Source organism: Cetorhinus maximus, chromosome 17 (assembly GCF_964194155.1).
Source record: "Cetorhinus maximus chromosome 17, sCetMax3.hap1.1, whole genome shotgun sequence".
Classification (NCBI taxonomy): domain Eukaryota; kingdom Metazoa; phylum Chordata; class Chondrichthyes; order Lamniformes; family Cetorhinidae; genus Cetorhinus; species Cetorhinus maximus.
This window is the reverse complement of record NC_135895.1, coordinates 63,796,902-63,822,174: the sequence shown is the minus strand read 5'-3', so window position 1 is coordinate 63,822,174 and position 25,273 is coordinate 63,796,902. Positions and strand designations below refer to the sequence as shown.

General features: G+C 40.3%; 1 protein-coding gene across 3 annotated transcripts in view; it reads left to right on the top strand.

Moving 5' to 3' along the window:
• The window catches only part of atg4c (autophagy related 4C, cysteine peptidase), a 72,892-nt gene that overhangs the window by 24,475 nt on the left and 23,144 nt on the right, over positions 1-25,273 (top strand). For 2 of the 3 annotated variants that reach the window (XM_078561322.1, XM_078561323.1), the window contains exons 4-8: positions 2,722-2,955; positions 3,817-4,171; positions 11,479-11,549; positions 14,418-14,563; positions 20,757-20,835. In XM_078561322.1, the coding sequence (XP_078417448.1) occupies positions 2,722-2,955; positions 3,817-4,171; positions 11,479-11,549; positions 14,418-14,563; positions 20,757-20,835 (885 nt within the window). The remainder of the gene's footprint in view (positions 1-2,721; positions 2,956-3,816; positions 4,172-11,478; positions 11,550-14,417; positions 14,564-20,756; positions 20,836-25,273) is intronic. The other variant, XM_078561324.1, reaches the window with a different exon arrangement.

Here is a 25,273-nt window from a genome sequence, read left to right as displayed (position 1 = left end):
GGTTTGGAAGTAGGAATATTGAATTCAAAAACAAGGAAGAGATGCTAAACCTTTACAAATCTCTTGTTAGACCTTTGTTTGCCAGCGTATTGCGATAATTCTGGGCAGCACACTTTTGGAAGGCTGTCAAGGCCTGAGAGAGGGGACAGGATGATCCCAGGGATGAAGGTCTTCAATTATGTGGTGAGGTTGGATAAACTGGGATTATTCTCCTTTGAATAGAAAGGCTGAGGGGATATCTTTTTGAATTATTCAAAATTAAGGGATTTTAATAGAGTAAGTGGGAAGAAACTGTTCACTTTGAAACCATTAACTTTGGCAAGTGGATTGGCAAGAGGTCATTGATATAAAGTAATTAGCAAAACAAATAGAGGGTTGTTAAGATCTGGAACACATTGCTTAAAAGGGTGATGGAATCAGATTCCACAAGGACATCCAATTCCAGAGTTGGCAACTCTCTGAAAAGAAGTATTTCCTAGTGGCTAATCTGATTCTATTTTCACAATTTTTACAGTTGCATCCTAGCGGTGCCCTGTTTATCTAGTTCAAATAACCTATTCAGTTGAACAGAACCTAATCCCTTCATTATTTTAAAAGCAACAATCATGCTTTTTTAGCATAATAAGCCCCAGTTCTTCAAGCCTGTCCTGATAAATGCCCTTGAACTAGAAATCTAGTTAGTGGCCTTTTTCTGAACATTTTCCAGGACCCCTCTATTTCCTATCATGTAAGGAGACCCAAACTGAACACACTGTTTTAGGTGTGACCTTTTACAAGCTAGTAATTGTATTTCTGGTTTCATTTTTAATTGTCCTAGCTATACATCCTCGGTGCTTTGCAACAGCCTCAGAACACCAGCTCATACCCTTAAATTTGTTATTAATTAGAACACCCAGGACCACCTCATGTTCGGCAGCATTGAATCCACAAACTTTTTTGCTGTCTCTCTGTCTTGAATTGTCCCTGCCTATTTGCACACATTTTTATCTAGAAAGCCAGTTGATGAAGGATAGAACTGGAGCCAATCTTGCGCACTTTGAGAAGCATTGTTTATATTGATTGGAACACAAGTGAATGTCCCACCACCTACATACAGTTAAACAATCAATATACCATTAATACAGTGCACTGTGCTTATCTGTATTGAAAGAAATATGTGACAAGGGCCCTTTCATGTGACTAAATCTACCTATAGGTTTTTTTTTTCATTATGGGTATTAACTCCATATATCTTTGTCATCCACTTCCAACAGCAGCCAGAAATTGTACACAGGATGTCACAAGATCAAGAGATTCACAGTTTAGTATCACTGAGTTAGTATTGAGAACAGTTTTAAAATATGAATGGATTATTTTTGTAATATATTGGTTATCAATAATAATTCGAATATTAAGGAATTAGTTTCTTATGCATTTGACTCATTGAAGAGGAGAAGCTTGCATTAAATGCAATTCCTCAGAATATTTCCAATTCAGATGAGGACATTTTGGAGTTGTGTACAAGGAGTCAGATTAATATCTCTACATAGAATTTGGCATTATGTTGTTTCTATTGGCACCAGACTGATTTCTGTTCCCAATTTATGCCTTGTGCTGTTAACTATTTCTTAGTTTGTTCAAGAGCAGATTAAAGGGGGCCCCTATATTAATGCAGAATCAATCTCTCATTTCCCCTCATCCTATTGAGTGCCATTTGTTGAAGATGCCATTTTTCAGATGGTTTGTTCTGTTGAAGTCCTTTCTGCCTGAAACAAATTAACTGGTCATTTATCTCATTGCTGTTTGTGGCGCTTTGCTGAGCACAAATTAGCTACCAGGTTTCCCTAAAATACAGCATTGACTACTCTACATATGATACTGAATAGATGCAAGTTCATTCTTTCAGTTGTTAGTGTATTTTAGCAGTTTACTATTGAGGAAGGGCAGTCTTGAGGAATACTGATTTGTTTTAAAGTGTGCCCCCAATGTTTGCCTTTTTAAAAAAAATACATTTTTTAAAGTCAAATTTCTATCTAAATAAGGGAGGGAAAAACTGCTTCCCTGCGAGCTGCTACAGTGGTGGACAGCAGACATCTGTTTCATAAAGCCAATGTATTAATTGTAACATGGGGCTGCAATAACAGACATATTCAGAGATGACCACCCCTGCTCCCCCTCCACCGTCTGACAATTGGAGGGCATTTTTCGTCAAATGTGCAACAACATCCAGTGAATAGGATTTTTTTCATAGAGTTGCATTGGTGCTAATAGATGCCTAGATAAATCTGAATTGTCACTTACTGAAGACTGTAGCTTCTGCAGGATGCTGCATGTCAGTGCTGGAGCAACTTGGACATTGTATTATAGAGAGGCGGCCATTTGTGAATCCATACCTCAGAATGAATAAAACCCTTTAGCACGGGGGATATAAAAGGGAGGAATCAGAGAAAATTTGACAGGAGAGGCAGGGAAGTAGTTTGCCATGGTGTTCCCAGATAATGTTGGTTTTGTTATATACAAAATGCTACATGTACATTAGGGAAGTTTCTGGATAAATAGTACCTGATCCGCAAAGATAATCAAGCAAGTCTCAAATGTTCATCCATCCTCAATCTCTACCATTCAAACCTTGCTTGCACTCATATACAGACAGAATTAAACACCATTACTGTGCCTGTCAGTTTATTATAACTAAGCACTTCAGGGACTTTTTTTTAATGTTTTGCTGTTTGCATTTTCCAGGAAGGGATGAGAGTGCATCAGGCTGCATAGATGCAGCTGCAAGCACTGAAACGGTTTTGTGTAATGTGAATCAATTCCGTAAGGACTTCATCACTAGGATCTGGCTAACGTACCGCCGTGAGTTCCCTCAGTTAAAAGGGTGCACACTCACAACAGACTGCGGCTGGGGCTGCACGCTGAGATCTGGTCAAATGTTGTTGGCCCAAAGCCTTCTGCTCCATTTTCTTGGGCGAGGTGAGTTTGTTTTGTTCTAATGCAAACCTATAGTAGATTTTACATTGCTAGTTTAGTAATTTGTTAAAATGCTTAGTGGCTGAATTCAATGAACCCTACATGTCAGAATGAACCCTAGCTTGATCACTGTTCTGTGCTATGTTAGTTGCCCTGTGTTGGAGTGGTGATGGCATTGCAACATTTGACCATTGAAAGGGAGTCTCAATTGCAAATCGCTATCTGGTGACCTATATTGGAAATATACATGCTTAATACAGCAAATAAAAACAGGATAAGGTTCTGCTATGAAGAATAGCCAACTAGGCGCTGTACCAGTGTGCACCAGGCTTTTGTGGACCCAACCCCAGGAGAATCAAAGCTTTCAGAACAGGCAAAGAAGGAACAGGGAGGGTAAATTCAATGGCAGAGAAGTAGTGTACCATTTATGTCTATCTACAATAAATAGCCTTAACTCATTTGATTGTAGTGCCAGACATTGTGAACATGCATAACCTTTAATATTTTCTATATTTCTGCACTGCCCCATTATATTCCTTGGCAGAGAGATCAGGTAGATGACCTGATCCAGTACCTCTCCCAGTGCTAATCCCACTCTTGTACTTAGCAAGAATCATTGCACAGCAGTGAGGACTGGGGAACCCAGGTAGACTTTCTCCTATTATCCTAGGGACACTGAGATGAATTGAGATGCCCCTAATGCAGTGCTGGATAAGATTGACTAACTCAGGACATGGTGACGCTGGGGCACCTGCGTTCTTCCCCGCTGCTACATCTGTGAAGTATTTGCCTGTTGTTCCATTAGTAGAATCTCTATGAATATATTTTTTCAAAGTCTAATTGATGGATCATATTCCCTTGCAGATTGGCTCTGGCCGGATGCACTTCAAATGGTTACTTTAGAATCTGAGTTATTCAAAGCCAAGTCATCAACAATGTCTGATAGTGATGCAGGTTTTACCTTCCTGCCACATTTAGAAAGACCACTACAGGATATGAGTGAACAGCTGGGTTCACCGAGTAACAAGAAACAAACTCTGAAGTTAAATCCTGTCAGTACAACAAGTGAGGATGAGAAGTTGCATAGGAAAATAATCTCCTGGTTAGCAGACAACCCAGCAGCTATATTTGGAATGCACAGACTGATAGAGCTGGGAGAAAACTCTGGCAAGCGAGCTGGGGATTGGTATGGGCCAGCTGTTGTTGCCCACCTTTTAAGGTGAGTGGACATTATGGTTTTTTTATTGAAAAACTTAGTTCAGGACTCTACCAAGGCTTAAAAATGTAGACAAGACAAGTCAAGTAGAAGAAAGGGAAGAACTGTTGGCGCGATAGAGATTCTAGAGTTTTTGGATGCTGGAAATTCAAGTAGCAGATTGCAATGCATCTTGATTATTCTATGGTGAGACTTTAAAGAGGAAAAGGGGGAGCCTGCAATGGCACATTTGCAGCTTTGAAGAAATAAGAAAAATTGGTTAGAGAAATTACTGTATCAATGAAACAGAGAGGGCGATAAGGAAAGATGGAGACTAAAGAGGGATCAAAATTTGACCAACTTTTGCTTTATATTCACTATTTTGAGTAAATTTTCTCTCCTGCTTTGTCGACCTAGCCAGGTCACCACAGCCAAAAGAGCTGGCATATACCATCTGGATGATACCAAGTTGTGTCTCTTCCTTCTGCCTTGCCCTCCTAAAGTGGCTGAATGGAGTAACGCTCAAATTTGAATTTATTTGCATGCTGTGGCACTGGGCCCAGTTCAGTTTATTATTGCATTTTATTCCTTTGAACTTTTTTGTAATGTAGCAACTGAGAACTTTGCAGTAATAATTGTAGATGTTTTGATCAATTTGTCATTGGAATGTGGGTGATGCTGGCAAGGCTGCATTTATTGCTCAAATTTGTAGCTTTGAGAAGGTGGTGGTAGGCCTCCTTGAACTACTATGGTCCTTGCTCCTAGAGTGCGGAATTAAAGAATATTGTCTTCGTGACCATGAAGGAACAGCAATTATATATTCCCAGATCAGGATAATGTGCAACTTGGAGTGGAGTTTGGAGGTAATCATATTTCCATAACATTACGGCTTTGTGCTTTTTGATAGAGGTCACGGGGAGGGATCTGCTGTCACCTTGGTGATTTGCTTCAGTGAATCCTTTAAATAGTATATCCTGCAGCCACAGTGCGACAGTGATGGAGGGGATGGATATTCAGTCCACCGTCAGGAGTGCTGATCAAGTGGATTGCTCTGATCAGGGTAGCATTGAGTTGCTTGAGTGTTGTTGCAATTTCAACCATCCAGGAGAGTGGTGAGTATTCCATCATGCTCCTGGGTTGAGATTTGTACATGCCACAGAGGCTTTGAGGGTTCAAGAGGTACGATACTCAACATACATTACTGATCCTCTGCCCTACTGTTGTAAGCACATTATTGAAATGGCTGACTCAGTTAAGCTTCTGGTCACCCCCATGATGTTGATGAAGAGGGTGCTTCGAGATAGTGGTGCCTTTGATGCTCAGAAGAGATGTTTGGCCTTTCTCTTGTTTGAGATGGTCATTATGTGACACAAATGTGCCACTTGTCAGCTGCAGTCTGGATGTTGTCCAAGTCCTGCTGTCAGAGCTGGCATGGGCTGTTTCATTATCAAAGGAGTTGTGAATGGAGCTGAGCACTGGAATTGTCAATGAAAAAACATTTTCTGGCATTACAATGGTGGGAAAGTCATTGATGAAGCAATTGCTTTGATGAATTACTGCAGTGATATTCAGGACTGTGATGAGTGTCCTCTGACAACTAAAATAATCCTCTTTTGTGTCAGATATGATACAAACTGCCAGAGGGTTTTTCCTTCAACACCTGTTGACTTTATTTTTACTCGGCTTTGGTTGAATACAGCTTTGCTCATGAGGGCAACTACTTCCACTTCTCTGACATTCAGCACTTGCATCTGTGTCTGGATCAACCTTTGAGTTCTGAAATAAATGGTTCAGCCTGAACCTGAAGTGACCATTGGTGAGCAGTTTATTGGTGATTTGGTGTTGCTTAATGATTACTTTGATCAGGAGGAGCCTGATAATCGGTGAGGTTAGATTTATCATGGGTTTTTAGCAGCTATGGCATGCCTGGGCAACTTTCTAGATTGTTGGCTGCAAGCCAGTGTTGTTGTACTGGAACAGCTTGGCTGGGGTGAGGGGCGGCTAGTTCTAGTGTTCAGGTCTTCAACATCACAGGCAGGATGTAGTTCGAGCCAATAGCATTTGCTATTAAAATAGCCCATAGTAATTGTGACTAATTGACAAGATGAGTGACCAATGAACTGCTTGGTAATGAAACTCTTTTGCATTTCAGGTACCCCATGTTAGGATCTTTTCCTTCCCCTGCACATTGTGTACTCTCACTCCAACAGAACGTCTTGCCTTTTTTCTCCATCTGACAAAAGTCCTTTTCACTCTTAGTGCTCCCCCGCCCCACCCACCCAATCTCAATAAAATTTGTTCCAATTTTTTCTTCCATCATGTCCCTGAATGGTCTCTCTTTTATTTATCTTTCTTTCTCCCTTTCCTTTCTCTCTGTACCCCTGAGCTGGGGAATTCTCTTCCTCTTTCTTGAACAAGTTCATTAGTATCACAAAGATTGGAAAAGACCAATTTGGACCACCAGCTCGAGTTCAAAACAGAATTCAGAGTTGGGAAGTTGCTTCAACACTGAGCATTGGGACAGCTCATACAGTACTCTCCTCCCTAATCCTCAACAAAATTGCACTCTTCAAAAGTGATCTAAGCGCATTACAACTTTAAAAGATGTAAATTTATTGCCCTGTGTGATGTAAATGCCCTGCACAGTTTGAGCCCCACATGTACTTTTTATTCATTCATGGGATGTTGGCACCGCTGGCTAGGCCAGCATTTCATTGCCCATCCCTAATTGCCCTTGTTCAGAGGGCATTTAAGAGTCAACCACATTGCTGTGGATCTGGAGTCACATGTAGGCCAGACAAGGTAAGGACATCAAATTTTCTTCCCTAAGGGGACATTAGTGAACATTAGTGGGTTTTTACAATAATCACCAATGGTTTCATAGTCATCATTAGACTTTTAATTCCAGATTTTTATTGAATTCAAATTCCACCATCTGCCATGGCAGGATTCAAACCCAGGTCCCCAGAGCATTACCCTGGATCGCTGGAATACTAGTCCAGCAACAATACCACTACGTCATTGCCTCTCCACTTTGAATAGGTCTGGATTGGTCTAAGGTTCTAGCCCCACTTGCAGAGATTGGAGGAAGATGTGTCTCCATTGGGGCAAGATTGGTGATTTTTAAAAGAAATAGCAGCACTTTTTGATTTTTTTCTTTTAACATTGACACTATACAGCACAGAAAGTAAATCTACTACATTTTCCTTCCATTTGAACGTCCATCACATGAGCATACAAATTAGGAGCAGGAGTAGGCTCCTCAAGCCTGTTCTGCCATTCAGTAAGATCATGGCTGATCTGAATGTAACCTCAACCCCACATTCTGCCTACCCCTGATGACCTTTCACCCCCTTATTAATCAAGAAATTACCTAGCTCTGCCTTAAAACTATTCAAAGACTCTGCTTCCACCGCTTTATGAGGAAGAGAGTTCCAAAGACTCTCAACTCTGAGAGAAAAAATTTCTCCTCATCTCTGTCTTAAATGAGCGACCCCTTATTTTTAAACAGTGACCGCTAGTTCCAGATTCTCCCACAAGAGGAAACATTCTCTCTACATCTGTCCTGTCAAGACCCATCAGAATCTTAAATGTTTCAGTTAAGTCGCCTTTTACTCTTCTCAATCCCAGTGGATACAAGCCTTACCTGTCCAGCCTTTCCTCATATGACAACCTGCCTATTCCTGGTATTAGTCTAGTAAACCTTCTATGAACTGCTTCTAACATGTTTACTTATTTCTTTAAATGAGGAGACCAGTACTGTACACAATACTCCAGGTGTGATCTCACCAATGCCCTGTACAAGTCAAGCATAACTTCCCTACTTTTGTAGTCAATCCCCCTCACAATAAATGATAACATTCTATTAGCTTTCCTAATTATCTGTTGTACCTGCATACTAACCTTTTGTGATTCATGCGCTAGGACACCCAGATCCCCCTGAATCTCAGCACTTCAACCTCTCACCATCTAGATAATAAACTTTTTTATTCTTCTTGCCAAAATGAACAATTTCATATTTACCCACATTATATTACATTTGCCAGATCTTTTCCCACTCAATTAACCTGTCTATGTCACTTTGTCACCTCCTTACGTCCTCTTCACAATTTACTTTCCCACCTATCTTTGTGTCTTCAGCAAATTTAGCAACCATTCCTTTGGTCCCTTCATCCAAGTTATTTCTATTAATCAAAAAAAGTTGAGGCCTCAGCACTGATCCCTGTGGCATACCACTCATCACATCCTTCCAACCAGAAAAAGACCCATTTATGCCAACTCTCTGCTTCCTGATAGCTTGCCAATCTTACATCCAATATGTTACCCCCTACACCATGAGCTTTTATTTTCTGAAATAACCTTTGATGTTGCACTTTATCAAATGCATTCTGGAAATCTAAGTACAGTACATCCACTCATTCTCCTTTATCCACAGCACATGTGACTCCTTCAAAGGACTCCAATAGATTGGTTAAACATGATTTTCTTTTTACAAAACCATGTTGACTCTGCCTGATTGCCTTGAATTTTTCTAAGTGCCCTTCTTTAACACCTTTGATAATAGCTTCTAACATTTTCCCTTTGACAGATATTAGGCTAACTGGCCTATAGTTTCCTGCTTTCTGTCTCCCTCCCTTTTTGAATAAAGGAGTTATATTTGCTATTTTCCAATCTAATGGAACTTTCCCTGAATCTAGGGAATTTTGGAAAATTAAAACCAATGCATCAAATATCTCAATAGCTACCTCTTTCAAGGCCTTAGGGTGAAATCCATCCGGATTTGGCGATTTGTCAGCCCACAGCCCCATCTACTCAGTACCTCTTCCCTGGTGATTGTAATTTTCACGAGTTCCTCGCTCTCTTCCATTTCCTGATTTACAGCTATTTCTGGGATGTTACTTGTGCCCTCTAAAGTGAAGATCGCCTGCCACCTCCCTACTTTCCATTATCAATTCCCCAGACGCACTTTCTATAGGACCAACACTCACTTTGTTAACTTTTCTTATTTAAATACCTATAGAAACTCTTAATATCCATCTTTATATTACTAGCTAGCTTTCTCTCATTCTTTAATTTTTCCCTCCTTATTAAACTTTTTGTCATTGTTTGCTGTTCTTTATATTCTTTCCAATCTTCTGACCTGCCACCTGCCATTGCATAATCATATGCGTTTTCTTTTAAGTTTGATACTGTCTTTAAATTTTTTAATTAACCTATGGTGGGCCCTCCCCTTGGAATTTTTCTTTCTCATTGGAATGTACATGTTCTGCGTATTCCGAAATATCCTTTTAAATGTCTGCCACTGAACTTCCATTGGCATATCCCTTAACCTCATTTGCCAGTTATCTTCCTTTTTGCTCGCCCCACTTGGATGGCTTCATGTACCACGGTGTCATGGTCAGTTTGCCCATCCGCCCTGCAGCCCCTGCTCTCATGCAAACAAGCTGAGAGAACCTCAAATATATTAGACAATTGCAAAGGCTCATACTCCTGCACTCCTGCCCTCTGGGTCCCCTTATCTGCCTCACACGCAGTCACACCCTCCTGTCCCTGGCCACTGACCAAATCAGAAGACCCTATCCTAAGTGGTGTGACTGCCTCCTGGTATAAAGTATCCAGGTAACTTTCCCCCTCCCTGATGTGTTGCATAGTCTGCAGCTCAGCCTCCAGCTCAATGACTCTGAGCTGCAGTTCCTTGAGCAGCAAATACCTACTGCAGATATGTTTCCCCCTGGATCACAATGTTATCCAGGAGCTCCCACATGCTGCAGCCTTGACACACCAGCTGTCCTGCCATCTTTGATGTGTTTTAAATAATTACTTAATTATATTAATCATTTATCTTGCTTTCTAACATATGTTATTAACTTTACGACCAAGTTATGTACTAGTTTAAACCTTAGGGATAGAATAGAACTTACCAGTTATTCACCAAACAGCTAGTAGTAGAGCAAGAACCAATTTCTATTGGGTGAGAAAGATAGAAAGAGGAAACAAACGACTCCTCCCCTCTTCACTGAACTCCCCTCTCACCAAACTCCAAGGCCAGAGTTTTACACCCCGCAGGTGGGCACGTGCCTGACCCGTCTGGCCTCGAAATAGCGTGAGATGTTGTCGGTGGAGTGTCTGGACGTCATCGCACACTTGTGTGATACCTTGCTTGGCAGGCGAGCGTGGCAGTCGGAAGCGCACCAGCTGACATTAAGGAGGAAATTGAAAGCAATTTTTTTGTGGCCCATCCATTTTTACGGCTGGCGGACGAGCCATTTGGCCATGAAGGCTTTACGTCTTTGCTCAAACCTCGACCCAGGGTGGGGTGAAATCTCTGTGGGGAAATAAAATAAAAAGAGATATTTGGGGACTGGTTTTTTTTAATGAGGTATCCTTTCAGGCGCTTGATCATGCTGCATGGAGATATTTTGCAGCATTTTTGTTGTTTCATTTATTCTGTGGAGGTCTGCAGCTCCCTGAGGCAGCTCCCTGCCTTCAGGGAGCTCACTGGAAGTGCTCACCAGCACCCACAGTGACGTTGGCATCTGCGCCCCCCCCCCCAAAACCCCCGGCAGTGCTGAGCCTTTCTCAATGCGTGTTTCATGCTGGCTGGCCATTAATTGCGTGAAATTGCAGTCGGGGGCCTGTTTCCCGTCCGCTCCTGGGCTCACCGATTGTCTGGGCCCGACAAGCGAAAAATTCAGGTCCAAGTCTTCAGTTATTTAGCTGCACTCCTTTCTATCATAGTATTAAGAATTTTAAAAGTTCTTCTTTGAGAACTGCTTGAAAATTAACCAGTGGGGAGACTGAGTGATGATACAGATTGTCATACTTTGATCTACTGCTTAGGCTTTAAAACCAATCTCAATCTGATGTATTATAAGGATCCTGTGAGAAAATGAGTGATCTCATTACAGATTCCAAATCAATATTAAACTGGTAAGCTCACTCAGAAAGGCTGTAAAGATGAGGAAAATAGGGAAAAAACATAGTGGTACAAGAGAGGGTGCTTGTCTGACATTGGGGTTAAGGCATATTTTGGGGCAGAGCAGAGCTTTTTAACTATGCATCTAATGATACTATAATTATAAGTTCTTGATGTTGAAATAGGGTTCCAGAAATGGAAAAGAACTAACACTTTGAGTGCAAAAAAATGCACTTTAAATAAAAAAAAGTTGCTCGAATTGCTGTACAATATTGATGCATTGTACTCTGACTTAGGATCTTTTCCTTACAGGAAAAATTCAGCTGTTTTGAATTTTTATAAAATAAAATCAGTCCAGTTCAATTAGCATTGATTTCAAGGTGACTGTCTAAATCTATTTAAATCCATTGCTTAGGAGAGCGGTGGAAGATGCAGTGGAGCCCGAGCTGCAAGGAATAACAGTTTACGTTGCTCAGGACTGTACGGGTGAGTGACACGGTATGGTAATGAGAAAAACTGACTGGGCATCTTGCCCAGTTCTGCCAGTCATCTGAAATTGATGATGCCAGGCAGTGTTTAACATTATTGAACATAACTCATGTCTGATGTGTTAAGCCAATGCTTTTGTGTTCTACATGAGGTAATTTTAATCATTTTTTTAATACTTTCACTTCAAAATGAAGATCAAGGGGGTCGTGGCTGCATATTCAGTCTTGTGTAAACAATGTCATTGTTTTAGTAAACTATGACACCCATTTTCACTTAGTGTAAAAAGCAAAAATGCTTGAATCAATGGTCAATCAGCATCTGAAATAGAAAGTAAAAAACAAGTTAACAATTAGTTGGAATCATGCAACTGGAGAGCTTCATGATTGAAATAAAGAGAGCAGAATAAAAAATCTAGGCTGCAGATGTGGTGATGCATTTTAATTACCTGTAAATTTATAAATTCATGTACAGTATTTACATCTCAGGAACATGGTGCAAAGGGCTGTATGCTTAAAAATGTCAACTCAAGTAGGCATGAAAAAGGCAAAAGAAAGACAACAGTCTTGGTTTTAACCTAACTCACCTGATGAGAGTAAGTTGGTTTGTGTCAGATCCTCAATTTACACCCAACCCGCGTGAAGTCAGGTGGGGTGTAAATTGAGCGTCCAAACTAAACTCTGCTAGTTAGGATAAAATCAGTGCTAAAAAGGTGAGTGCATTCCGTTTGTTCCAAACTTCCACCGTTTATAATCTTTTTCCTCTATTTTAACTGACTGTTTAATTGCAGTTGGCTTGGCCTTTTTATAAATGTTAAAAAATGCATTTTATTCATTGAAATATGTTTATTGCTTCTTAGTATTCTGTACATCAAAGGTTATTATGGAAAATAAAAGCACATGGTGTAGAGGGTAACATATTAGCATGGATAGAAGATTGGCTGGCTGGCAGAGAGTATGCATAAATGGGTCTTTTTCGGATTGGCAGGATGTGACGAGTGGAATCCCACAGGGGTCTGTGCTGGGGCCTCAACTTTTTACGATTTACATCAATGACTTAGATGAGGAGAGTGGTAGCTAAATTTGCAGATGACACAAAGATAGGTAGGAAAGTATGTTGTGAAGAGGACATGAGGTTGCAGAAAGATATAGATAGGTTGAGTGAGTGGGCAAAGATCTGGCAAATGGAGTTTAATGTGGGAATATGTGAAATTGTTCACTTTGGCAGGAAGAACAAAAAAGCAGAGCATTACTTAAATGGAGAACGGCTGCATAACTCTGAGGTGCAGAAGGATCTAGTTGTTCTAGTACATGAGTCTCAAAAAGATAGTATGCAGGTAGAGCAAGTAATTAAGAAGGCTAATGGAATGCTATCCTTTATTACAGGAGGAATTGAACATAAAAATAAGAATGTTATGCTTCAGTTACACAGGGCGTTGGTGAGACTGCACCTCGAATACTTTCTGCAGTTTTGGTCTCCTTATTTAAGGAGGGATGTAAATGCATTGGAGGCGGTTCAGAGGAGGTTTACTAGATTGATACCTGGAATGAGTGGGTTGTCGTATGAGGAAAGGTTGGACAGACTAGGCTTGTTTCCGCTGGAGTTTAGAAGAGTGAGGGGTGAGTTGATTGAAGTATAAAAGATCCTGAACAGCCTTGACAAGGAGGACGTTGAGAGGATGTTTCCTCTTGTGGGTGAGTCCCGAACTAGGGGGCACTGTTTTAAAATTAGAGGTCCCCCTTTTAGAACAGAGATGAGGAGAATTTTTTTCTCTTCAAAATGTTGTGTGACTTTGGAACTCTGCCTCAGAAGGCTGAGGAGGCGGGGGTCATTGAATATTTTTAAGGCGGCGGTAGATGGATTCTTGTTCGGCAAGGGAATCAAAGGTTATCGAGGGTAGATGGGAATGTGGAAATCAAAACACAAGAAGATCAAACATGATCTTATTGAATGACGGAGCAGGCTCGAGGGGATGATTGGTCTACTCCTGTTCCTATTTCTTATGTTCTTATGTAGAATCATAAAGTGATGGACTGAAATATGTCACTACTTAATATTTATGAATTACACATTTCTAATCCTATAATATATTTGAACAGTTGTGGTAGCACCTGTGATGTTACTTCATGTTATAAATTGTCTAATGTATTACGGATGTTGTTAATGCACTATCCCTTAACCTCTTGAATCCAGGCTCAAATTCATCTCAGAAGGAATAAAAGTCTACCCCTGTTAGCTGTAAAACGTCTTACATGAAAGAACTTTGGTGAAGTCTCAATCTGGGCCCACAGTACAAAAATAGCTTTAATTTGGCACAGGTTGACACAAAAATTGGCAACCTCCCTCAGAGGTTACAAGATTGTTGGTGTGTTAAAAGGTAAAATATTTCTCAAATTCTGAAGAAAGGCTGAAATGCATAGCGGTAGACCAGCAGAAGCTTTCTTTGAACTTAATTGTATAGAATATGCTATTTGTATTTATATTATTTTCAAAAAGATAATAGAATAATTTTTACATCACAGAAATCTGATATTTTTAGTTGTGAAGACCAAAGCCGAGTCCAAAGTCAGTGACTAAGTAAAATAAGTTATTTTTATTAATGAGAAACTGAGATGAAAGCCTGAGAGCCATTGTAAGGACATCATCATGGTTGAAAAGGGTGAAACTATTAAATAAGTGTGTCCATTAAGCTTGGGTTTCTAAAGCCTGAAGTATATCAGACTAAAGGAGATGACACAAATTCAATGTCCTGAGAGAGAATAAATTGGAATAGGAGGCACAGGGAAAAGGAAGAACATGTAGAAAAGCACATTTGGAGTTTTGGAAGAACAAAACTATTATTAAAGTGTTACTCAATGTCTTTTTCAGTTTATATTGCTGATGTAATAGAAAAACACTTGCAAGCTATTGGATCTGGAATACCAAAGTCATCAGACAAGAGAGCTGTTGTTATCCTAATACCAGTAAGACTTGGAGGGGAGAAGGTCAACCCCGAGTACAAAGAGATTGTAAAGGTAATGGTGCTGGAACCTCTTACTTTAGGATCTGTCATTCTGTGGTGTTTTATAAATCCTTTTCTCATCTTAATTTCAAATCCTTCCATTTTCCAAAAGGACTCATATTAGATCACCAGTGATGAGGATTTACGAGGAAAAATTAATTTAAAATCCTTTCTGTGCTGCTTGGTTTTATTCTGAGATGGAATGGCAATTGGGATGCTGCAATAAGCCGTGGTATCTCTGCCAAGGAGGGGTAGAAAAGTTAGCCAACTTCCTGCTGCTGATTATTCTCCAGTAACTTCTGCAGAGTACTGTGTGTGTACACGCATCTAATGAAAACAATATTCACCTTGATTGTCGCACCATCCACCGTTACAAAGCTTGTAACACTGTGTTGCACCTCTCGTAAATAATTTCCATTTGAGTAAGATACTGGAGAATGGTTGGCACTGAAACAAGAAGTAGTGGGGAGATGGATAGAGTGAAGAGCAAATAAACTACCAGGATATTGCTGTTTAAAGGTATACAGATTGGTGGGAGTCGGGTGTTGGAAGGCCAATAAATATAAGCATACCATCTTGACCTCTAATTTTTGCACCACTTGAACTCAGTCAGTTGAAAGGCCTTTACTCTAATCATTTTACAACATGATATTGTGTAATTTTACTGAAGCAACTGTATCCAGACCAAGGTATTGTGAAATAGTTTATAATCGATCGCCTAAATAAATACATGCTTTGCTGACCAGATTGGCATCCAGGTATTGCAGGGGCTGCTGAACTTACTTATTGTCAGCGAGCACTTTATGGTTTTTATTTAATGTTCACGTCAAAGATTGATCTGTTAATCTCTAGACTCTGTGTTTCTCACTAGTTTAAAACCAGTCATTAAAGTCACGTTTCAGGCAATGCCATTTTCTTTAGGCTTGCTGGTGGTGAGGCAAGTGGCCTGAGGTACAACATTGTTAAATGGGCAAGCTGCTTCTGGTGGCGAACAGGCGCTGACAGTTCATCTAAATAATGTAAACAAGACCCAAAGCTCATGTTCCAGCTGACCTCCAACCTCCCAGTTGGGACACGTGCTGTCTGCACCCCATTGAGGTGAAAACCATAATCTATTCCTTGGATATTCACTTCTTGCTGGGCTGCAGTTCCATAGCAGAAGGTGACTTCACCACCTTGGCCAAATGGCTGTTGCTTAATTGTGCCTGTAGTTTGGAATGCAAGGTGAATCACAACCATTTCTGCCCTTGGTGTCGATGCAACCACATTTCCAACAGAGATTCTTTGATAGAATTAAGAAGGGGAAACTCCTCAGCTCACTAACTCTGAGAGAAATTATAATACATCCTCTGTTATTCCAGCTGAGTTTAACCTGTTTAGCATAGACTTGGAATTGAATCTAGGACATTTCTTTGTTTGGCCCAGCTTCTGAGCATGGGTATATGCTTATTTTGTATTTTTACTGAAATTAGTTGCAACATTTTCTAAACCATTAAGGCATCATTGAATGGTCCTATAAGAATACTGTCTTTTTCTGTGTTAAAAGCCTCTTGAACCACACAATAAATTACCCTTTCCTGTGGCCTTGAATTTATCCACATGATAAGCTTTTATTGCACTTCACTTAACATATGGAAAGTATGCTAACTAAGCATGCTTAACTGGGCAGGTAATAAATACTTTTGAGTATTTCCAGGGTCAAGGCTGCTTCGTCATTTAAAAAGTACACTGTTTCTATGTTCATTGTAGGGAGTTATCTATAAATGAAAGTCAAGGCCAACAGCTGATTAACATTTGTGTTCTTGTGATCAGTGGAGATATTTGGTTTGAATATTTATAAATCCCTTAATTTGTAAAAAAAAATCAATGCTGTTTAAAAAAAAAATTTGAAGCTTCCTGATGGCTCAGTGGATAACTGAATTTTCCAATATATTAATGACCCATTCAGATCAGTAGAGTCCAAGATTCCTAAATGAGCTATTATCTGTCAGAGTATTTCCCCCTGTTAAGAGGGGAAAAGTTAGCTAGGGTACCTGCTCCTGATGTATTCCAATCACCCTCAGTAGGAAACTGAATACATCAGATAAGGGTAAAATCAGGCTTGGCAGAGGTGCCCTCTGTAAAACCTGCCAACTTTTCAGGAACAGACACAGCAATTTGTTTGGATTGATATTGGATGAAATACAGCGCTTGTGGAGCCATACTTCAGTATAAGTCCAAGTGTAACACTGCTGTTCTAGAAAGGAGGAAGAGAGAAAATGGAACTACAGGTCAATTAGCCTGACATCAGTCATTGGGAAAATGAAATATATTAATTAGGAAGTCCTAACAATGCATTAGAAAAGCTTAGTATGATCAGAACAAGTCAACATGGTTTTACAAAAGGGAAACCCTGTTTGACAAACTCAGAATATTTTGAGGATCTAACTACTGTAGATCATGGCATATAAGGCGACCCCGTTTTTCAGCCTCAAAAATCATGCTTTTGCATATACTCAGTGTATAAGTCAACTCCCCTTTCAGCTGCGAAATGCTATACTCGCAGTAGTAGTCGGCCTCAATTTTTCACCCCAGAAATGCAAGTTTTACTTACCTTATACTGTGAGTCAGCATATGGGATCAAGCAGGAATACAAGCTGTGCTACGAAGAAGATGCACGGGCGTTTAAGATACGCCCACAGGGCAAACCGTGCATGGCATGGCGAATGATAAATAGAAATGGGTCCTCCAGCAAAACAAATGAAGTATGAAGCTGCTTTCAGGCTAAAAGTTATAACATTTGCTTACTCATCAAATAACTGTGCTGCAGCGAGGGAATTCGGTTTTAGTGACAAACTGGTGTGAGAATGGAAGAAGAATGAATCTGCCCTGAAGGAGATGCTGAAATCCAAATGTGCCATCAGAACAGGAACCAGCCACTGGCCTGATCTTGAGAACAAGGAATTGGTCCTTGAAAATCATTGGAATGGCTACAACTTATCCAGAAATGCAATGCCTATATATACACACTTAAGTGGGCCAAATCAAACTCCAAGTCCAGCAAAGATTTCAAACCAACAGCTAGTTGGTGTAGCTGCTTTATAGAACAAAACATTCTGGTGTGGCAGCAGAAGACCAAGAGAATACCAAAAGACCTCGAAATTAAAATTGTCTGTTTCAGTGGCTCATCATCAGACGTAGGCAAAAACACGAGTACCCATTATGTCACATCAGCAACATGGATGAAACACCCATGAATTTTGATATGTCCAGCAGCCAAACTGTGGAGTGGAGAGGTTCGAAAACAGTTCTAATGAAAGTGGCAGGATATGAGAAGACAAGATTCACAGAGGTACTAGCCTGCATGGCTGACAGAATGAAATTAAATCCTATGGTAATCTTCAAATGTAAAACTATGCCGAACATCAAGTACCCTGTTGAGGTTTTTGTGCATGTCCATGGCAATGGATGAGGATGGAGTGAAGTTATGGATTGATAATGTGTGGAATAGGTGTCAGAATGGCCTATATAAAGAATGCAGCTTCTTATTGTAGGACGTGTTCAGATCCCATATAATCAATGAGATCAAGAGGTGCCTGTGAAGAAATAACACCCACATTGCAGTTACCAGGTGTCTAACGTCCGTAGTTCAACCTTAGGATGTATGCCTCAACAAGCCATTCAATGATTATGTTTGCATCGAATGGAATAGCTAGATGGTTGACAGAGAAAAAACCTTTACAAAGAGTGGAAATCTGTGTGCTACCCACTTAATGTTTTGTGTGGTTTCATTATCAAATCGTGGGATACTAGTGTCATCAGATCATTTTTAAAAATGCGGAATATCGAAATTCAGTGGATGGAGAGAAAAGTGATTTGTTGTGAGAGATGATTCTGAAAGCAAAAGCAACACAATTCTATCTGAGCCAGAGTGGAATCCTTACAATGATGCCATAGCCAAAGTGACTCAGAATAGTGCACCCTGGTTTATATCTCCTGATTCCATCAAATGCACTGGAAATAAAAATTGGGAGAGATTTGCACTTTGCGTCAGATGCCAAAGACAATGAATGTGACAGTTTTAAAATGCTTTGATTGTGGCTTAAGGTATCTTTGTGCAATTAATTAATTCAACAAACCATGCCACATTAATTTAGTATGAATTACTGGTGCTTTTTTCACATTTCAAAATGGCGACCACCTATACCAACGCGGTTTGCATTTTATGCTTAGCGAATAAGTTTTTGGAAGGCTTTTTAGAGACCCCAAAGGTCGATTTTGACGCCACGATCTATGGTAGTAGAATAGATAAAGGGAAACTGGTAGATGCAGTATTTAGATTTCCAATAGGCATTTGATAATGTTCCACACAAAATGTCAATGCACAAGATAAGGGGTCATGGAGTTTGGGGTGATATATTAGCATGATTAGAGGATTGGTTAATCCCCAGAAAGTAGGGATAAATGTGACATTTTCAAGTAGGCTGGCTGTGACAAGTGGAGTGCCACTAGGATCAATGCTATAGGCCTCAACTATTTACGACCTATATTAGTAACTTAGATGAAGAGATGGAGAGTAATGTATCTAAGTTTGCTACTGATAAAAAGTTAGGTAGAATGTAAGCCGTGAGGAGGACAGAGAGAATCCACATAAGAATTTAGACAGGCTAAGTGAGTGGGCAGCAAGGTGGCAGATGAATATAATTTGGGGAAATGTGAGGTTATTCACTTTGGTTGTAGGAACAGAAAAACAGAATATGTTTTAAAAGGCATGAAACTTGTAAATGTTTATGTTCAGAGAGACTTGGGTATGCTCATACAAGGAAAACACAAAGTATGCAGGTACAGTATGGAATTAGGAAGGCAAATAGCATGTTGGCCTTTATTGTAAGGGGATTGGAGTAAAAGAATAAAGAAGTATTGCTACAATTGTCCAGGGCTTTGATGAGCATTCATTCTGGCAGCATCCGTGGAAAGAGAAACAGAATTAACATTGAGTCCATATGACTCTTCTCCAGAGCTGAAGAGAGTAGAAATATGATGGATTTTAAGCTGGGGAAAAAAATTGGATTAATAAAAGCATCAAGGTGGAGGAGAAAGTTCATGGTCTGAAGTTGCTGAACTTTATGTTAAGTCCAGAAGGCTGTAAAGTGCCCAATCGGAAGATGGGGCGCGGTTCCTCCAGTTTGCGTTGGGCTTCCCTGGAACACTGCAGCAGGCCAAAGACGGACATATGGGCATGAGAGCAAGATGGTGAGTTGAAATGGCAAGCGGCAGGAATGTCTGGGTCAAACTTGTGGACTGAGTGAAGGTGTTCCGCAAAGTGGTCACCCAGCCTGTGCTTAGTCTCTCCAATGTAGAGGAGGCTGCATTGGGAGCAGCGAATATAGCGCTGCTTCACCTGAAAGGAGTGTTTGGGGCCTTGGACAGTGAGGAGGGAGGAGATAAAAGGGCAGATGTTGCACCTTCTGCATTTGCATGGAAAGGTGCCATAGGAAGGGGATGAGGAGTTACGAGTGATGGAAAAGTGGATCACGGTATCATGGAGGGAATGGTCCCTATGGAATGCTGATAGAGGTTGGGGAGGATGTGTTGTTGGTGGCATCATGCTGGAGTTGGTGGAAGTGGCAGAGGATGGTCCTTTGAATGTGGAGGCTGGTGGGGTGAAAAGTGAGGACGAGGGGGACTCTATCATGGTTCTAGACGGGAGGGGAATGGGTGAGGGCAGAGGTGCAGGAATGGGTCGAACACATTTGAGGGCTCTGTCAACCACAGTTGCGGGGGAACCCTCAGGAAAAAGGAAGACATGTCAGAAGCCCTGTTTTGGAAGGTAATCATCAGAACAGATGTGACGGAGGCAAAGGAACTGGGAGAATGGGATGGATTTCTTACAGAAAGCTGGGTGTGAGGAGCTGTAGTCGAGGTAGTTGTGGGGTTTGGGTGGGCTTGTAATGAATATTGGTGGACAGTCCATCACCAGAAATGGAGACCGAACGAGAGGCCAAGGAAGGGAAGGGAAGTGTCGGAGATGGACCATGTGAAAGTGAGAGAGGATGGAAATTGGAAGCAAAATCGATAATTTTTTCCAGATCCAGACGAGAGCATGAAGCGACACTGATGCAGTTATCGTTTACCAGAAAAGAAGGGAAAAAAAGTGTTTGGTAATATTGGCATGAGTTGGAAAAAGCTGAACCTACCCTATCACACTTTCACTTTTTTTTGAATAGGGGATCTTGAGTCTTGAGTTCTGCGTTGGAATTATTGGTGGAAAACCAAAACAGTCTTTCTACTTTGTAGGATTTCAAGGTTTGTGCATTTTACTTAATGTGATTTTTTTCTGTAAATACTTAGCAATATAATTATAGATTTTGCCCATCTCATCTTTGTGTTAAGACAGTATTTTTGAATTGTCTAATATTAGGGCGTTGTCGGTGGTGGGGTTATGTTTAGATGAGGTTATTATATTAACTTTCTGTTAATTTAACTGTCTTTGCTGATGTTTCATTTTCGCAACAGAGTGTGGGTTCTAATATACTAAATAAACAGTGACAACATGAGACTATTAACTTCTTAAAATAACAAAATGTACCTCATTAGTTTGCTTTTGTTTCAGTGCTGCAAACTGGAGAGATGCTATCTATTGTCCTGAAGGATAAGAGGATAGAATATCCAAATGTAATTTCTGACATATCATCCAAAAATGCCAACTTTTTGTAATATGTTTTGATGTGAATTGAATTATCATTGTGCACATAATTTAGTGCAATATTCTTTAATAACCTTGCACAGTGCCTATAAACCGCTTATAAAATAAAGTTAATTTTAACATACAAAATTATAATATCAAGATAAATAACTTTTTCAGATTTAATGCAACCAAAAAGACTAATGTTAAGACCTAATACACTGTAAATGATTTTATTCAGAAGAGTGTACTCTTCCTTCAGAGCCCACTGACAACTGTACTTATAAAATAGCAGTATCTTTCTGTTTAAGATTGAGAAATGTGTTAAATAGTAATTGGTCCTCTCCACAGCCACGTTAATCCTGAATTTTTTGGCATGAATTATTTGAAAAGTGGCTTTTGAATCAATTGACAATATTTTTCCAATTTGCACTTGCCTCCAAAAAAGATAAAAGGTTAACAAAAATATTAAGCAAGAACAAAGTGACATTAAAGTTTTTTTTAAAATTAGAAAACCTAAAAAGTAAGAAAAAAGGTTGATGGGATGCATACAGATAAAGGGTATATGTTGTTTTAATCTTGAATTTTTTTAGAGTTAATTTTTATACAGTTTAGCATTAAAATTCTAACTGTACCCATGTTTAGCCTGCGAGCACTGGCAATCTAGCTCATGAATTTCAAGCAACTTGTGTTTTTCTTTATATTTCTTACTCCCTGGTTTGTCCTGTTCGAACTTTTTTAGGTTTGTACAAAGTTGTTTCTATCACTGCTGCTTGATTAATGGGTAAATCTAAATCACAACACCAAAGTCTATTACTAATAGCAGTTTGAGATTTGCACAGATTAATGGAAACATGAGTTTAAACTTTGTGTTCATGTGTGAACCAAAATAACTCACAAATATTGGGCACTCCTGCTGTAATGGCTTTCCCAATGGCTTAACAAGTTTATCCAATAGTGACTGAGCCACACAGGCCAGGAATATTCTTAGTCTGATCCCTGGGCTGTGTTAAATTAGCTGGTACAAGGATGCTAAAATTGGCCTCAGTGCTCTTGGATTAAGGAGGAGAAAAACATCCAAATCACTGATTAAAGCTGTAACTCCTAGAAATGGGAATATTTAGAAATAGCCTGAAGGGCTAATGAGGTAACCTTGTTGTGTTTTCCCTGTAATCAAATAGCCTGCTAATACTCGTTCTCATTACATATGAATAATACCTGTTTAAGTGAATCACCAGAGAATACCAACATCTCTGGAATTCCGACAAGGAGTAAAGGACATCAGGAAAGGATGACTGAAAATTACGGAAAAATGATTTTAAAAATTTCAGAAATAAAACAATTTTTAGCACTTAGGAAGCTGTACTAGCGTAATATTAGTGCTTGATTCAGAGTTATAACAACAGAAGAAATTGAATTCATAAATATGGTAATCTGTAGGCTTGTAGTAGGAAAAATGGCCATCAAAGCTGTAAATATCCACCTGGTTCATTCTCTCAATATGTGGCGGAATCATAATGCTCTCTGAAGTGACCCAGCATGACATTCAGTCTTAAACAATCACTATAGAATAAAATCATAAGAGAAATGTTGAATGCACCTGTTGGCAATGATAAGGATGAGACTCCAGCAATCCCAGCTCAGTCAACCCTGCAAAATCCTCGTCACTAACATGTGCCTGTGTTGGGAGAATTGTCTAGTCGGGCAATTGACTGACCGTCATACTCAAAATCTTATCTATAAGCAAAAGCCCCAAACTCCGCCGTTACCATCACTGGTATACAGTTAGCACAGTGGCATACAGTTGGGTAGGCTTACCAAACACATATGATGATTACTGCCTATAAGCCTCTACTCCTCCCTGCCCCCGACCAACCCCCACAATCCTCCGCTCCACTCACTTGACAATTCAGGTACTGCTTTATATTGTACCTGAAAGTAATGGCTGTCGAACTGGGATTGCATCAGGTGGTGAAGGAACTTAGCTTACTTCAACCTCACCAGCCTGTCTACAGTAGCACCGGCAGTGATGACCACCATGCCGTCTTTATCCTTGTAAAGACAAAAGCCTCATCTTCACAGTGAGGACACCTACCATTCTGCAGTGTGACATTATTGCTGTGTTAAGTGATGCAGACTAAGGACGCATTTAGCAGTCCAAAACTCGACATCCATGCAAGAGCAGAATTGTGATCACAATCTGGAACATCCTGGGCCTACATACCCCTCACTCCTCCCATTAACTTCCCATTTGGAGACCAACCCTTGTTCAGTCAAGAGTGTATAAGGATATATCAGGAGCTCTATCATTTTGTGGCTTCCAAAAGTATGTGCATGTCCCACAACCTGTACCAAGAAGGACAACAACATGAATGTCATGTGAGCACCAGCTTCTCCAAGTTCCAACCAAAGTTACAGAGTGTCCTGTCTTGACCAGATATAGCTGTTGCTTCATTATTGCTGGGTCATTATCTCGGAATTTCTGAATTAACGCTATCAGCAGAAGAGTGTAGTGGTTCAAAGAGAAGCCCCATCACCTTTTTAGGGCAGTCACAAATGAGTAAAAATAGGAACCTTACTTAAGTATCAAAGATATTGATGTGTAACGATGTATTGCGATCCATCAATATTTTAACAAGATATAATTTGAAATCATGAATAGCCAACTCAGCTTACAAAGGAAGTACTTTTTTGAGGAAATAACTCAAATAGTTGACAGGCGAATGTCTATTGATGTCGTTTATATGAACTCCCAGAAGACATTTGATATGGTTCCACGTTAAGAGACTTTTTAAATTTCGCTCATGGGATGTGGGCATCGCTGGCTAGGCCAGCATTTATTGCCCGTCCCTAATTACCTTTGAGAAGGTGGTGGTATGCTTCTTGAACCACTGCAGTCCATGTTTTGTAGGAACACCCATCGTGTTGTTAGAAATAGAGTTCCAAGATTTTGATCCAGCAACAGTGAAGGAACAGTGATATATTTCCAAGTCAGGATGGTGTGTAAGGAGGTGGTGGTGCTCCCATGCCTCTGCCGCCCTTGCTCTTCTAGGTGGCAGAGTTCTTGGGTTTGGAAAGTGCTGTCGAAGGAGGCTTCGTAAGTGCTGCAGTGCACCTTGTAGATGGTACACACTGCTGCTACTGTTTGTCGGAGGCGGAGGGAGTGAATGGTGGATGGGGTGCCAATCAAGCAGGCTCTTTGTCCTGGATGGTTTTGAGCTTCTTGAGTGTTTTGGAGCTGCACTCATCCAGACAAGTGTAAAGTATTCCATGACACTGACTTGTGCCTTGTAGATGGTGGACAGGCGGTGAGTTACTCTCCGCAGAACTCCCAGCCTATGACCTGCTCTCGTAGCCACAGTATTTATATGGCTGGTCGATTTCAGTTTCTGGTCAATGGTAACCCCAGGATGTTGAAAATGGGGAGATTCAGTGATGGTAATGCCATTGGATGTCAAGGAGAGATGGTTAGATTCTCTTTTGTTGGAGATGTTCATTGTCTGGCACTTGTGTGGCGCGAATGTTACTTGCCATTTATCAGCCCAAGCCTGAATGTTGTCCAGGTCCTGCTGCATATGGACACAGACAGGTTCAGTATCTGAGGAGTTGCAAATGGTGCTGAACATTGTGCAGTCATCCATGAACATCCTCATTTCTGACCTTATAATGGAGGGAAGACTATGAACTAAAATTAAAGCTCATGGAATTAAAGGCAAATTATTGACCTGGTTAGGAGATTGGTTAGATGGGAGGGGAAAGAGATTATGCTTAATAGGTATGTACTCGAATTGAAAGGAAGTGATTAGTGTTGTCCCATAAGGATCCATGCTGGTTTCTCAACTTTTCACTATACTTGTGAATGACAATAGTCAGCCATATGTTCAACAGAAACTACTGGAAGCACTCAGCAAGTCTGATAGCATCTCTGGAGAAGGGAACAGAGCTAAAGTTGCAGGTTAATGAACATTCATCATTGACCTAAAACATCAACTCTTTTCCTCTCTCCCTGATGTTGCCAGACCTGCTGCATATTTCCAGCATTTTTGGTTTTATTTCAGA